This window comes from Xiphophorus hellerii, chromosome 7, assembly GCF_003331165.1.
Source record: "Xiphophorus hellerii strain 12219 chromosome 7, Xiphophorus_hellerii-4.1, whole genome shotgun sequence".
NCBI lineage: Eukaryota > Metazoa > Chordata > Actinopteri > Cyprinodontiformes > Poeciliidae > Xiphophorus > Xiphophorus hellerii.
In genome coordinates, this window is record NC_045678.1 from 10,724,370 (window position 1) to 10,741,659 (window position 17,290).

The window sequence follows — 17,290 nt, forward strand, 5'->3', positions numbered from 1 at the left end:
GCTACGTTCAGGCGCATGTCGATGATGATTAGCTCGAAAAGCACACCGACTGTATGTACTGGTTTTTGATCTGGCTTTCTTTCTATTTGGCATTGAAGAAATTACATTTACCTGTGAGCCAGACTGAATAATGCACATTATCTTTCTGAAAAAAAAAAAAAAAAAAAAATATATATATATATATATATATATATATACATATATATATAATATATACGTATATACTGTATGTAATATATATATATATAATTATCATTATAGAAAGATAATGAGCATTGGTGAGTTTGAACAATCACCGATGCTTCGACCTACATTTCATTTCTATTTGTGGATGCAACCACCGAAAAGAAAAAAAATAAATGTGACACAGGACTAGAATGCGACTACACCAGCAGCCACATTTATTGGCACTATTGCCCACAGTATTCCCTTTTCCTGCTCTTCATGATACAGCCAATGAGTGACAAGGAAAATGAAACATGCTTCCATGTTTCATTTTGGATTCCTGCTTTGCCAATGCCAGCCAATAGGGTATCAAGCTGCTTTGCGCCTAGGTATTAGTTATCCAAGGTGTGATAGGAAAACGTTACGTTCCACTGAAAGATCCATGAATAGATGAAACTGCAAATACTGAAGCAACAATTTTGATTCCACAGTATTTTTTATGAAGGGATTTTCCCCATGCTGGATAAATATACTCATATTAAAGGTTGTTTTGTTCTCAAAGATTCTAAGTGAGATTATGTTCCTCCAACGATAGACAAATCTACTCTAAAGCTGTTCATATACCTTCAGGTTTCAATAAGTATAAACGGAGCTGTGTTTACGATACTCTCATTATCGTGAGCGAAAACATTTAGACGCAACATGATAACTTAGAATATGTTACCTGCCAGTCACTTTCTGTGAAGCTTTTTGTCTAAATGTATAGCTTTTTTTTTTTAAAAGACAAAAATTATCTTAAAAACCTGGAACTTCTTGGGAGCTTTATCTTTCATAGCATCATCAAAAACAATACTTTTTTTATTATTATTATTAAAAATGATTAAAAAGTGCTGGGAAAATTCTGTCACACCCCAGCAGGGAAGCTTAAAGGAAGTTATGAGAAGAACCTCAGTTACTTTATCTGTGCCCCCTGAATACCCTGACTAAATGTCAAGATCACAGAGTCCCTCTGGACCTAAAGGGGAAGATATCAAAAGGCTCCTTTTGTTGCTTCATGTTCTACTAAATAACCCGTCTTTCTCATCACTGTCCGTCTGTCTGTCTGTCTCATGTTTTTTGCTTCGGCCTTTAAGTTCGCCTTTCATTGTGCGACCACCTCACCCCGCTCTCTAAGTTCAAAGCTGCAGCCATGGCTGTGAGACTCTGCTGTATTTGAACACATGGATTAGCTGCAGCTTATTATTTGCCCTACAGACGCTTTCGCCACACCGGCGTAGACTAACGGAAAGGTATCTCCCGACAAAGCTGTTATTGTGAATGCAAATCTGTTAGTGAAAGGTTATCTGAAATAAATAAAATCTCTGCTCCGGTGGTTTGATCTGCCACAGTTTTCTACTTGGCTAAACACGGCATGTGCACCAACACCAAGACGGCACAGCAAAAGTTGCCTTGGACAGCACAGTATCATTAAAGACATATCAGGAAGGACAGGAAAATATGCAAATCAGAGCACTTAGAGCCACCAACATCAAAGCGCCCACAAACGAAGCCAGCCACAAATAGAACAAAAGCATTAGTTGCAATAAGACTTGGCCTCGGGGCAAAGCTAGGGCACAAACGCTTGTTGTTGATTCTTGTGGCGATAAGGCTTGCTTTAGCATCACCACTGCCTATGTACATATACCAGTGGAGTGGATTTAATCGCACTAATTAGAATGCACTCAAGGCAAAATGCAACATCTACTGGAATAATCTGAGAGAAAAGATCTCCAGTCCAATTTATTCTCCTGCTCTTGGTTTCCGGAGGGGAGGGTTGAGCGGAGGATCTGTTTTTGGTAAAACGAGTGAGCGGCTGGTGTCTGGTGGTTGGGTGCATGTGTCACTTTGGACTGGTTGCCATTTCGAGGACAAGCTGCAGGGAGGCCACTCATAGGGAGGCACTATGTTTGTGGGGGCGCATGTGTGTGTGTGTGTAATAAAAAAAAAGAAAGAGAAAGAGAAGTCACCCAGACAGAGTGAATAAGAGCCTTAGCAACAGCAACATACAGCTGGATATGATGCTGGTTACCAGTGTGAGGGTTTCAATTAGCTCTGGTTTCAAATCCATTAAAATTATCCATAATATTGTTCCTACAATTTAAAGTCATTTAAGCGAAATGAGCTTAGGTGTTCTAGCTTTAGCAATATAGCACAGAATAGCTGGAGCCTCCCCGCTGACACCGTTTGTCAGCTGGCTGAAAAGGAGCTTCCAATGCTTTTTCCTCTATTTTGAACAAAGTTGGAATTATGGAGGTGGCAAGCAGGACACTACAGGACGACCATCGAAGCAGAAAACCTGACTAATTAAATTTCCTCATACTGCGTCGATCTATGTGGAGCAGATTTTTTTTCTTTATGTAGCAAGCACATTTGCTTGGAAACTACTACCAAATTTAGCACGTCTTTATACTGAGTCTGTGAATAAAAACCAAAATATTAAAAAAAATAAAATGTTACATATGGACAATCAGCATCAAGACATTAAAAGGTTTTAAAAAGTTTCTAAACTACAGAGAAAGTGACCAGAGTCTCTCTTTTTGGTTATGCTGCATAGATTGAGGCCCACATGTTGCAGTGCACTGCCACTCAGCTGGCTGAAAGAAGGCAACTACGCCTTAGATTTGCTCATGAGAGACGTTAGAACTATTTCTGGTAACAGAAATCAATCATATCTTGTTATATTTTTGAGTTGTTTTTTTTCTTCTTGTAAACAGAAGGATACTGTGATACCGTGCTATATTTAACCGAAGATGCCACGAGAATATCATGATATTTTAACACTACCTGACTACAAACTAGCAAACGAAGCAGATATCCTGACTAATTACCCAGCTAATATCAACTCAGTGTATGCTCTGTTTGGTAGTGATAGCGCTTAAGGTGTCATTTTCTGCACAATAAGCACTTGATAGCTACAAAATGTTGTGATTTCCCCCCCGCCAAGTTTTGCAAAAGATATATGAATCGAATTAAAAATAGCATCAAATATGATGTTGAAAGGCTGCATGGTGGTCCAGTTGTTAGCACCGACACCTCGCAGTAAGAAGATCCTTGGTTTGAATCCCAGCTGGAAGTCTTTCTGCATGGAGTTTGAATATAAGGTTCATAACGTTAGGTTATGATCACTAAAATGGCACTTAGGAGTGCGTATGTGTGTTGATTATGAGTTTAACACCACATAATCAATATTTTGGGTTATTTTTTGCAGCAAAAACAGGAATGAGTAGAATAACTGCCGGTTTTTGAATATAAATAAAAGCAATTACATGGTGTTTAGTGCTCAGTTTTTATTCAAGCGGCATAGGTTTTGATTTTGAAACAGCGGTGTTTTAACTCTGAGTCATAATACCGGCCCGCATACGGGAGCAGCAGAGATCCAGACCGTACCTGTGGGAGGGATCATGCCAGGGGACATGAGTCCAGGCACCGAGTGGGGCATGATGTGGGGGTTCTCCGGCGACGTCACGCTCTGGGTCCTCTTCGGAGGCCGTCCGGGTCTGGAGCTGCAGACAGAGGAGAGAAAAGTTCAACTTGTGAGACGAGGAAGAGGAGGCAGGGGCGGGGGGGCGCTGTGGGCGGCAGAAGAGGTGCGGTGGTGGTGGTGGTGATGGGGGGGCTAGTGTTAACATTTGCAGCTTACCAGAATGCAATTCCATTCCAAAGAGCTAACATGTACTGTAAATAAATTTCTTTTCAAGGACAGTTGCTTTCTGCAGCTCAACATAATAGACTTCCATAACTAATTAGATTACACGCTGAATTCATTTCCTTTATTGAAGATCAACCACTTTTTGATGCATAATTCATAACCTGCACCTCGTTACCTGTTCCCCCGTATTAATATCCCCACACTATTTGAATTGCCTCGTTTGCATATGCTAAAATCCAGCCGCTCGGCCCTCGGCCTGGAAATTACATGTTAACTTGTTATAATTATTGCAGTCAGGCCACTATTGATTTATGAGACTTTTAAAAACCAAATATGTGTAGTTCTGGTAATGAATGATATTTTAAGGTTCTTCAGGAAATTAAAAGGCAATGGCTGCCTTAGGAAATGTTCTGCTTGCTTGATTTAATGCGTGCCTTAGCTGGAAGGTGGTGTGACAGAGTGATTCAGACCTGTTGGACGGTTCTGATGGGGGAGTTTTATTACACCAAACGAGGGGCACAGATCCAGCCGTGATAAATGACTGTGCCACCTCGCTGTGGAGAAGAAAAAGGCCTTCAAAGCAGATACACCCTTGACTTTCTTCACATCTTACTCATTCACTTATTAATACAGCTTCGAGTTTCAATCAATACCTACTTTGCAGGCTTATAGTTGCAAAGAAAAGCCTACAGGGTAAAGGAAAAAAACACACACACACACACACACACACGCCATGGGGCCATGTGAGGGACAGAGATCCTGTAGAGGCATATTCTTTATGAAGCACTGGCTGTGCATCTCAGCTGAAGATGAATTATGGTGACTTGACACAGGTGACATATTGGCTTCATACATTATTTCGCATAGTAGTCCATTTCAAGCTTTTGCGAGATACAAAGTTCCATCTTAAATGACTTGAGTCTGTCTTTAAAACACAATATGATCTCTGTAGCATGCTGTAAATAGCCAAAGTGGTCAAACAAGAAGAAGAGTTTTTTTTTTTTCTTTTTATTTAGCGAAGCAAACACATGAATTTCAACTTTTACATTCCAGAACTATACATTTTGTCTTCTACAGTTGCAAAAAAAATTTTACCTGGCTAGGATTTTTTTTTTTAAGTGAAATGACGCATCGAATGCAGGGGTCTTCAAAGTGCGACCAAGGTGCCTTTTTTTTCGTTTTGTGGCTCTCAACTGTAGTCCCAAAATGATAAAAATTGATTAGTGCAAAATTATTGCAAAAATTTTTAATCTTCCTTTAATGGAAAATGTCAGCCACAACACATGAACAGGTATTTGTCTCGCATTAGCCAGGCTTTTTGTCTTTCATTTTACAATTAACAGAACCACGTAAGTCCAGTAACCTGGGTGAACCCATAATTCATCTTCAGCTAATGCAACTATTTATAAATCTGCTTTTACTTAATTTACTACACTTGCCTAAAAGTAACAACCGTCAACATCGAAACAGTGACCAAAATCCTGTCCTTACTGATGAAAATAGACAATTTCTAATTCTTCTAGTTTTGTTTTTCTATCTAAGCCCATAAGAATTGCAAACGGCCCATGTTTTAGTTGGGCCAGCATGCAAAATTAATTCTTTATTTATTTTTATTATTTTTAATTGTAGAGTTTCTGTTGAGTTAATCTGCTGTCTCCTTTAGCCACCACAAGGATGGGCTGAGTCCTCAGCAGCCCCTCGTCCCATGCTAATGCAACTATTTACATGTTTTGTGGCTTATCTGTCCAGTTACCATTGCTGGAAAATTTAACACATCTGCTCTGATAATAACTGACCCAGCAGATGTGTCTGTCTGTCAGAATTGCTGCTCCTCCACCCTCCCCTCTTTTTATTTATAGACCTTCCAAAAGTTGAACTCAAATCACAACCCTCCCCCCCCAATCAAAAAAAATAAAAAAATAAATAAAAAATACAAGCTGGGTTTTCCAATCCAACAAAAATGAACTCCTCTTATCTAACTGTAAAGTGTTATTCCAGACTTTATCAGCCAGTACAATATATGAGGCTGTTTGTGTTACAGTACATTTCCCTACATTTCCCAAAGGCGGTATCTGAAGACCGACGCAGTGGCTTTAGTAGCAGTCTTAGTGGTTGAATTTATTCAGCCATGTCTTGTGAGGTTTATTTACCTCACCAGTGCTAATAGAGTGCACTCACGCTGTCTGTCTGAATATGCTGACTCTTTCATATACACACTGGCTCTGGAGGTTTTAGGGCTAAAAGCAGACTTTCACCCAACTGTGTCCCCTTTTGGAGGGGAAACATAAGAGACAGAAAGAAGTATCAAGAGGGGGAACGAATGACAGTAAAGGGAGGAGGGCAGCTGAGGAGACAGAAGGGAGGAGAAGCGGAGAAAGAGAAATGAGCACTCGTTCACCCTACGAAGGTCTGGAAACGGTATTCCTATTCCTATAGAAGCACCTCTTTGATCTTAGGAGAGGGCAAAATCGCAGACAGTTTTGCTGTCATCACTTTCACTTGTACTCTGGCTGAATTATTTATAAAAGAACTCAATAGAGGGTATAGGAGGGGCAAAACTCTTTTTCACTAACAATACTAAAGGCAAAAAAATGCTCTCAAATGGACAAAAAGAAATGTCACATCAACCTTAGATCATGTCAAAGCTCCATCACAAAGCCCCAGTTAAGTACACCTAATGTTTAGATAGTCTGCCAGAGAATATGTCCGTGTGTTTAAAGGGGGATAGCATTTCAACCACTCTCTCCAAACAAATAACACTGGCCGGCCATGAAAGCAATACAGAAACTGAAGCGCTTTGAACTGAGGAACCTCCAAGCAACAGGAAGGGCTCTCAGGAATAATATCACTGTCTCCTTTCCTTACGGCTGAGTGGGCGTCTGTATTTGCAGAAATAGCAAACAATTTGTTGAAGAAGGGAGACAGAATAATACCCACTGATTTGTTTAATATTTCAATCTTCCAGTCTCGCAGTTCTGTACAAGTTCTGTTCCTTAACATTTTTTCACAACAAAAGGCAAGACAGTTGAATAAATCTTTTTTATATACGTTTTCCTTTTTTAGCTGTGCCAAACTTTTGATGTGAGACTGGTGCTAGTTTGCTTCGCTTTAGATTATAAATCCGATAAACAAAATAAAAATAAAAATCCCATATGGGGTTCTTCAAGGCTCCATGCTGAAGTCAATTTTATTCTATATTTACATGCTCAATCAAGCTCAGGGTAATATCTGAGCTTGATATTAGTTCAGATAATATCAGTATCAACTCATTGGCATGGCACTAAACTTTATATCTATGTGTCAACATATGACCACAGTTCTTTCTAGCGGCAAAATCAGTGTTTCCAATATAAATGAATGGAAGAGGATACATTTTTTGCCAGATTACAGATTTTACCAAATATAATTTCTGTTCAATTCAACATTCGTTTAAAAATAGGAGAATTAGGACACTTCTAACTCTTTAAAACCGAGAAACTAGCATGTGCTTCTAAAACGCTGCTGCCAGAGTCCTGACCAAGATCAGGATCACACCAGTCCTTATAGTATTGGACTGGCTGCCTGTTGGTGAAAAGATAGATTTTTATTAATAGTCTGTAAGGTGCTGAATTATAATGGGCTTAAATACAAATCAGAGTTGCTTCATTCACAAGTGAGCTATTCTGTCAAAGTTCTCAGACGCAAAGCAAAACAAGCTTGAGCATTTAGCATCTATGCTCCCCAGCTCTGGAAGCAACTTAATCGAAATAACAAAACAAGTAAAACAACTTAGATGTGAAGAAACTGTTGGTGCTAATAAACCTGGAGTAAAATCCTTACAGTTCCATGATGTCACATAATTTTATCAGTTAACTTTTTGTTTTATTTTAGCTATTTATCTATAACGAATGCCTAAATGCTACTGTTATTCTTTGAATGTCTTTAATGTTTTTTTCTTTCTTTTTTCTGTAAAACACTGCTAATTCATGCGTGAATTGTGCTAAAAACATTACAGCAGCCTTGCTTTAGGCCTAAGTCATGCAATTAACTGTACTGTCCAAAAACACCACAACTACAGCTACGCAAGCTAATGCCTGAAGAGATGGTGGACAGTGGGAGCCATCCAGGCTAATGTGCTGGGTCCAGAGAGGAACTCAACCTGGCCTAAAACAAAACAGCCAGGCTATTTATCAAGCAGCAGATGCTGACTCCTTAAATAGCCTGGCACAGAAACTGCTCCAAACTAGGCCATTATTGCAGAAAAAGATAGAACAACTGGATTTATCACTGGGATTTTGGTTCCTTTCCTATCAGCTGCTTTATTTTCTAATCTTTTTAGCCTGTTTTAAAATGTTTCACCAAAAAAAAAAAAAACCTGTCTATATTTCATTTTGGGCTTGTTCAGACAATAATATTTCTATTCCGGGGGATCAGTCACGGAAGAATTTTATTTCATCTTTTATTTATATTTATACTAAAGACATTTGGGGCCCTCATATCTCTGGCTTCAATTAAGGAAACAAAATAGGCCCCCGCCAGCTTTGGGCCGGGGCCACAAATATGTTACACATCCATTCTCTGCCTTTCTTGTTTTGCTGCTATGGTGAAAAGAAAATAGCGGTGAACTTTCCCTGAACCAGACTTCCTTTAATGGCCCCGGCCGTGTGTTGACCCAGCAGAGTCGGCTGGAACCTGATACTATCCAGCTCACTACGCCCGCACGGGCAATCAGATTACACGGGGCCCAACAATACACTCCACACGAGTCCAATTTCAAGCGCCACAATGCAATAAAAGCGCAATAATTGAATTCACGTTCTCACCCCCGTTTACAGGAAGCCGACACAATGCGATGGGCATAACAAGAGAGGGCGATAACGCATTAGACATCAGGATAGTTCTGATCTCATGGTGGGATTCTGATGACTCACTTTCGGTCGTCTTTTTTTTTTTTTTATTGTTCTTTTTTTTTCTTCTTTTCCCCGACGACGGAAGTAGCGACTGAGCTCTTATTACCCAGAACGCCGTTAATGCAGTGATTATGATCTGTTATAAATCAATTGAAACCACAAAAGTAATGTTAAGCCCAAGTGAGCACACTCCCTTAGTGGATTTGGTTACACAGAAAGAAAGAGGGGGAAAAAAAAAAAAAAAAAATCATCTGCTCTTCCCATCTTGGGATATCTTCAGGAATTCAGCCCGATAATGTCCTCTGTGGCTCCGGCTTGCAGAGAAAGAGCATAATATTATTTCCCGGTGGTTATGATTGAGCCATTAACCTTTTATCTCGGTCTTTTGTTTGACGTTTCTAAAAAGGTAAGGATGGAGATATTTATTCCATTTCCGCCCAGCTGGCCAAAACAAGCGGGTGAATCATTCGTCTGGGGCGTGGGTAAACAAAGGGCCTCCTTAGGTCTCTGCCAATCAGGCCTTATAAAATATTAACCCAATGTCATTGCCCTTTTAAAAATCTCTCACCTAGAATTCCCTAATTGTTCCTTTTTCTTTATCTCTGCGGTGCAGAGAGTAAATAAATTAACAAAATAGCTTTTAACGCCCCGGGTAACCTTTTAACTGAAGGATTATCTGGGGTTTATTTTTCATTTCTCTCGCCGCGATAGCCGAGCATGCCCCATTGATTGGTTTGCTGGGGTGGTGACCAGCCATGAAAACAAGGTCTTATTGATAAAACAAAGCAGCTTCTTACCTTTTAAGTGCCAGGTCAGGCAGAATTTCAGCTACACCCCCCATCACCATATCCCCATGCCTCCCTCCACACCACCACCTCCCCTCCTTGCACCTTCCAAGACCATCAGGGGCCTGAATATGCTGAGCTGATGGTTTCTTCTTCTTTTTTTTTGTTGCTCCAATCAAATAGTTTAAAAATATGCACACATCTCCCCCAAGAGGTTAACTATGTTTGTTGAAAGATGAGGATAACATGTCTGTGGTGTTTTCCTGCAAATTTTAAATCCCAACAGGTATGATAAGAGCTTTGATTGAAAGGAGGAGATGAAATGCTTTAATTCTAAGAGCAGAGAAAAAAATAACAATTAAAGGAGTTGGCAAGTAAAATTAATCATGTACAAGCTTCAATCCAAAAATAGATTTGAACTAGAATGGCAAGGTGGGGGAAAAAATGAATAAATACAAATTTCCCAATGTGAATTTATGATAACATATATGTCCAATTAATTATTATCTGATTAGCATGTGCTCTTTGCTCTCTGGTTCCCAACATCATCAGCCGCAAATCAGGTATGCGAGATATATTAATGAAGGCTATGCAATTCCTATTATTTCTTTTGATTAATTTATTATGATTTTTTCCCCCTCTTAGTTAATTGTTATGTTTGCGATATTTTGAAAATAAAAATAGTCAGTGATGGACATACAAAAATGCCAAAATGTCTCTCACAACAAGCAAATAGCTCTATCAACACAACTTTTCCTGGTGAAAATGTAATTATTACTTATTATTATGGATCCTGGACAGAAGAGCAATTGCTTCCCACAGTGAATCAACGGTTGAGACTCTTATTTTGAAATTATAAAAGAAGTAGCTCTTGGGCTGGCTGGCAGCAACTGCTTTGATTCGGGTAACTTCAAACCTCCACCTGTGTGAGTTTTTGCAGTTTTGGTCAAACATCTGTGAATAGATGAAAACTTGAGACACCTTCTAAAAATGTTTATAGCTACTTATTTTGTTAGTTCAAACACCAAATATGCCTTATTATGCATTAATATGCACAGTGGAAACAACGTAGGCACTACTGTAGAAGCTAACATCCACCATCTTCCTTATCACTGCTATTGGGGTTACAGCCAATCAGTGACCAGAAAAATGAATGGAGCCCTAAGATTGGCTGATTTGGAAACTCCAGCCAATACTATGTCAAGTGTATTTCAGCTTTGTATATACTTTACCTATGCTCTATGAAAATGGCTGCATGTCTGCAGATACAAAACCGCATAAACAAGATTTGAGCATTTTTAGAATTGTTTATGTCCATATTTAAGAAAAACACTTCACCAACATATAAAATTGACTATAAAGTCAAGTTTGTGGGTGCAAAAGGGATTGTTTATGGTCCAAAAAGAATGTAGGAGACAAAATGACCCTATGTACAAATGAAATGAGTGTTACAAAACCACAGACGAAGCCCTGACCACTATAAAATGGTGGGGAACATTTTTACTACTCAGTATAAAAGGAAACAAACATTGCTTAACAAAACATTGTAAAACGGACATTGTTTAACATCCAAAACAAATAATTGTAGAGCTAGAATCTCAGTCAGGTCTTTCTGATGCAACTTTGCTGCAAGAATAACATTGACCAGCTAGCAAAAATATAACACATTCAAGTCCCCTAAAGTCTGACACCATGCGGTAGACATGGGTAAAATGTAAACTGAATTTTTATTATTTATTAGAAATGTGTTTATTAAAAGACACATTTCAGAAGTATGAGACCTTTAACTTCCTTGTAAAACCATAGATGAGCTTTTTCTTTTTTATTTTTGGACATTAGGATTACCGTTGACTGAAACTATTATATGCTGCGTGCTCAAAGCAAAACTGAAATATTGCTCAACCATTACAGATTTCTAAAAATGGAGTTTGTCGTGTGAAAGCTTAATCATATTTTGTGAAAAGAAAAAAAAAAACACGCTCCTAATTATGTTTCCATCAACACACTTTCATGTTTCACCTAATATAGTTCTATGAAATGAATGTACCGATAAGCTCGAGAGTGAGAGATGTTATATGTCAAAACATTATCTACTGCTCAATGTCCTGTATGTGTGTTTTCATTTTGTTCTGTTTATCCAGATTGTCAGTCAATAATTACAAATTACATTTATTTTTTATCTTTTTTCCTAATGATTTACAAACCAAACAACTGATGGATTATTAAAAGAAATGCCTACTTCATTATAAAAGTAATTATTGGCTGACTTAGCTGTGCGACAGTTTGCAATAGTTTGACAAAACGGCATCAGGAAAGAAGAGCAGAGGATTCGTTGCCTTCACTCGAAAAGAGGATGAAAAAAAGATGATTTATATTTCCTGCTGACCTTGGCAGTCTATTCGTTGTGACGATCATAATCTCAGAGTCACAGTGTGATACATGAGAATGAATTCACTCATCCATCTTTTTCATGCATCCATCTATCCTTTCCCTGATCTTGTATCTGTATTTGCATTGAACCTATTCTTGGATTATCTCAATCAGTTTTCCCTCCTCGCACCTGTCAGACACTGCCTCGCACAGGTAGCCACAGTCCGCTTATCTGATCTAGATAGCTGGATTACAGCGAGTTGGTGAGTGCAGCGGGGAGGGGGGGGAAAGAAAAACACACTTTTATTTATTAGAGTTAGGCAACAGCTGCATCCGCCTACAAAGCGGGAACCTTTGTTGCGGAACAATATATCACAGATCAAATGGTGTGAAATCAAAGGAGGGAGAGAGTTAGCATCAATCCGCCACTAAAACCCCCCTTTTAAACTGCTGTCTGTTCTCTGATCCCTGGGTGGACTAATGTGCAGGGTTGGGATCAGCAGCAGTCAGGAGAGAGTGGGTGCCTTCCTGGTGCCTTTGTCTGGCCTCGGCGGTGATTAGAGCCATGCTGGGTCACGCCATCGCCATGCCTGACGGGGCGCAGGAGCCGGCTGCACCGCCTGCACGTCGGCCTTGCTAAAGGACGGCGGTCAGGGTTAATTCGCGCGATGAGAAAGTGTGGATCTTTACATCTTCATCCAGATGTGTATGAAGATGGAAAAAGAAAACTGAGCATAGAAAAATATATATATATTTTTAGACTTTGTACTTTATTATCCATAAATTCTATATCATATTTTATCTATTTGTTCATCAATTTGTCATTCCATCAATCTAACTTTTTCCATCCATCTTTCAATCTATTCCTGTCTAGAATCTATCCATTCATCCTTTGCATATCGGCTTCCATCCATCCATCCATCCACGCATCCATCCTTCCAATGTTTGTCTGAGATCCGTTCGTCTATCCATCCATCTATTTCACCATCCATTATTTGTCCAACATCCATCCATCCAGCCAATCCTGCAACATTTGATTTTAGCAGGTTCAAAAATGAAAGTCTGACCAGTGTAAAAATATGTGCTATATATTTGTAGCACATATGTCAAGGTGTATTCATACCTTGACAAAAGGGACCGGAATTTACTTCTGCATAACAGCGGAAGTGGGACTTGATAAATGTGTAGGAGCCCTGGATAAAAACCTCCTACCAGGAACTGTGTCCTGTAATCGCATTCTGTTAGATGTTTGAAGCCTCTCAGGTGTGAAATAGAATATTGGAGCGATCTACAGCACGATAAACTGCCGATTATTCCCGTGCATCATTAATGTTAAACGCTGATTCCATAATTGTACATCCCATAACTACAGAGTCTCAGATTGTTCAGTATCACATCAACAGACTCTGATAATGAGTAAGCAGCCTTCCTACATCGTGGCGCCTGATGAGGAAAGCCTAATTGGTTGACTTTTCCATGCCTAATGGATGATTCTCTTAATTAAAAAGATACTGTACCAAATGTTAGAAATCAGATAGCGCTTAAAGTAAATGCGCTTAATCAAATGTACGAGAATGAACAGTTCCAGGAAAGCCTAAACGAGATTGGTCGATATGATTTTCGTGCCAGTATTTATTAATTGCGAGAGCCTTTGGTTAGCAAAAAAAAAAAAACAGAGCGGGGTCTTATCTTCAAACTGCGAGGGGAAAATTTCATCTAAACGCTCGCGCTGATCTCTCTTTTTTTTTCATGAACTGAGATGCATATGAAACAAGTCTTCAAAACAAGGCTTTAAAAAACTTACCCAGTCAGGGTGCCTTTGAGGATATTTAATTAAAATCTAATCCTGCATTCATTAAGGCTCACATAAATTAAGCTGTCATTCATAAGATTTATGGATTCTCATTTGCATATTGCATACAATTCATCAATTACTCAAGTATGAAAGGAGCGCATTTCCCTTGGAGCTGCCTGCTAGCCTGCCAACATTTGAAATGAGAGAAAGAGCACAACTGTCAGGCATTCACTGCAAACTTTTCCCCACAATGTCTGTGCACTGATTAATCTCATTTCCTAGGCATCCCTTACAAGATTGTACACAGTCCAGCTGCACTTTTCAATTATTTCTCCTGTCCTCCCAACTAACTTTGAAAGCAGGACGGGCTAAACGTGCACTGGGGCTACTTTAGTCTTTATGTATATAACATGTCCTTTTTTCGCCGGGGTAATCATAAATTACAGATGGGGGGGATAAGGGGGAGGGTGTTTTAGAGATCCTAATGGAAGAGAACTGTAGTAATTCTATTGCAAATCCCATCAGGCAAATATTCTGCATCCTATAATAGCATATTTCCTGTCACATTTAGCGAAGAATACCTCCAGCAGGCATTCTGACAGAGGGAGAAGGCAGAAAAAAAGACAAGTGGGGGCAGAGGGTGGCTGGGTGACAGTGGGCAGGAAGAAAACAAAAGAAAGGGGGAGAATCTTAGAGGTAAAAACACATAAAAAAAAAAGACTCCCTCTTTGGACACGAGGCTATGGGAAACCCAGTGTGGAATAAGTGCTTAAACCAAGCGGTGCGTGAACGCATCTGAGATAAAAGGTCAGGCGAAAAAACAAACAGACCACTCGCGAGGACGAATGGAATTAATTGACTCATTAATATGCATGGCTAATAAAGCCCAAAATCCTAAAACAAAAATCATTGTCAACCATTCCCTTTTAATGGCTCTTATTTTCAGCTTGAGAAGAGCCGGTCTACAGGGTGTATCAATCTTAGGAGGGGTGGGGTTCCTCCGGCAAAACAGGCTTCGGGGGGCAACCTCCGTGTTGTGCGCTCATGTCCTCCCCAGCAGACAAAGGCAGAGTTGTTCTGGTGGAGGGATTAATTGAGAATTAATCCCGCTTTCTGGCAGTGGAACAGACCGGCAGTTAGGAGTGAAAGTCATCCTGAAGGGTAGTTAATTGGTTCCCCCCATCGCAAAAGCTTTGGAGAACAGAAATCAAGCTGCAGTTTTCATTAATCCTCCCTATTGTTTTGAGAAATTGTTGTAGAGAGTGACTTCAGATGGAGTCAACAGTTAAGGCTTTTAATTTGCTTTTAATTCTGCCAGCGGGGCGACAATTAACAAACCCCAAAGAACAATAGCTTGGAAAATTATGCTTTCGATTGACTCTAAATGACTCTGGAATCAAAAACCGATAAGCAATTATTATACTGTACTCTACAAACGGTAAGTACCTCAAATATGCTTGAACCACTAGTTGTCTCAATGCCTCTCCCTTCATTTCTCCACAGGTGCTTAAAAAACTATACCTCTTTCCTTATTTGTCACATTCCAACCGAAAACTTCAGTGTATTTTAATGGGATTTCGATGATTAACCAGGACAAAGTAGAGAATAAATACATGGTTTTCTTTCGGTAACGCATAAAAGCATAAGAAATTATTTGTTTTCAGCCCTGTTTACTCTGAAACCTTAAATATAGTAAAAATTCAGTATAACCACTTGTCCTCAGAATTCATTTCAGCAGTAAATTATACTTTTTATAAAAGAAAGATAGATACACCTCAATTAGATCAGATCGAGATCATCCGCAAACACCATCTTTCAAATCATTTCGATTCTCAATTGAATTAGCTTTGAGTAGGACATTCAAACACATGAATATGCTGTAATCCAAATAGGCTAGCATGAAATGATGAACATGTGATGAGTCAAATTTTATTCCACTCCAAATCCGATCCAATAGAATGTCGATTGTGGACCTACGCCCCAGTCTCAAATCTGTTGCAGCCTGTAGCAGCTTTTCTTCCACTATTGCTTTGTATTTAGCTTCACCCATCTTCCCATTAACAGTGAGCAGCTTCCCCGTACCTGCTGTATGGAGCATTAAGAAGTCTTGCAATGGCGATAAAATAGGTAAATAATAGAATATCAGTAGTGATATGAGTCTATTTTTCGTTTTCCTCTCTTTCTCACCTGTGTTTCCAACATTCTGTGACCTTTAGCATTTGGTGTCATTTGTGTTTGGTGTGATCATCTGCTGCTGTGTGACTCTGTCCAACTTTGTAAATATTTCATTAGCACTTAAACTTCTAATTCATGAAACTAGGAATACACCAGCCACCAATAATTGCACTCTATACAATCCTTTGATATATGATTACTGCATACACATTGACATTGCAATGATGAACCATTTGTGATATTGTGCAGCTGTAGTTCTCACGGCATGGTGCTGCCTTTTTTTGTGAGTTTCTTCAGTCAGAGGCTTAATCAGATCCTCTGCAATATCCAGTTACAGACTGTTACTGGAGGTCATCCATTAAATACTTTTTTATTACTTTTTAATAGCATATTTATTTCTCTTCACTATTATTAAGTTTTAGAATTGCACCACCAGAACGCTGGATGTGATTAGTTTCAGGTCTAAATGGACACAAAAGACAGAAAGAGAGGATGATATAATGATAAGACAAGGAGACACAGTGACTAACAGCAGACATGGAGGAGGAAGAACGTGCAGAGGAAAAGAGAGAGAAGATAGTGCAAGAAAAAGAGGGAGGAGAGACAGAGAAAAAAAACACACAGTTCACAAACAGACTCCAAGTTCAAGCAAAACAGGAAGAATGCGGTGATTAGCATTAATTGCACTGAGGATTGGAATCCTGTGTGAAACATTAAACAAAAATTATCTACTGTTTATTCATTTTCAGGGGTTTTCCTTTTTTCAATAATTAATTGAATGTAAATACTTTGAGAAGTCCAAAATTATCTAGAGAGGAAAAGAAATGTTTACACAATCAGGGAAAATGTTCCCGTCCTCCATCTCTCTCTTCTGTGTACACGGAAAGGTTAGGGGCTCGGGCCTGTTCCTTGCCGATTCCCCAGCAGAAGCAAGTGTCGGTTCCCCCCGAGTGCCGACCGCTGGGACAGTGTTTGCATATTTAGATACAAGCCACCCTGTTTATGCAACCGCCCATGCCCCCCACGTTCTCTCTCCAAACCCCCCACCCCTCGATCAATTTGGCCAGCTGTGCTTTCAAATGTCTTTTTATTTTTTTCGCCCCCCAACAACATCGAGACAAACCGGACAGAGTCTGACGTGTGAGCGCGCACACTTCACAGAAAGAGAGGGAGCAAGAGAAATGAGTTCAGAGGGAGCCCCCAGCCTGCGCGCCGTTCCCAGACGGGCATTTGTACTGAGTTAAAGACAAATCAAAGCCCGACGCCTCAACGAGACGCGGAAGAATCGGATTCCGTCTGCGTGCGTCCCTGTGATCCTTCCGGAAGCATCTCCGAGAGAGGAAATAACAAGGACTCAAACACGAGTCCCCGCCCCTGAAGCGGGGGCCAGACTGCAGGTGGCAGCTACAAGCTTTAAGTGTCA

At 39.7% G+C, this 17,290-nt stretch overlaps 1 protein-coding gene across 6 annotated transcripts in view; it reads right to left on the reverse strand.

Moving 5' to 3' along the window:
* dachd (dachshund d) overlaps positions 1-17,290 on the reverse strand; it is a 135,177-nt gene that overhangs the window by 59,613 nt on the left and 58,274 nt on the right. For all 6 annotated transcript variants that reach the window (XM_032568073.1, XM_032568072.1, XM_032568071.1 and 3 more), the window contains exon 2: positions 3,592-3,707. In XM_032568073.1, coding sequence (XP_032423964.1) covers positions 3,592-3,707 — 116 coding nt within the window. The remainder of the gene's footprint in view (positions 1-3,591; positions 3,708-17,290) is intronic.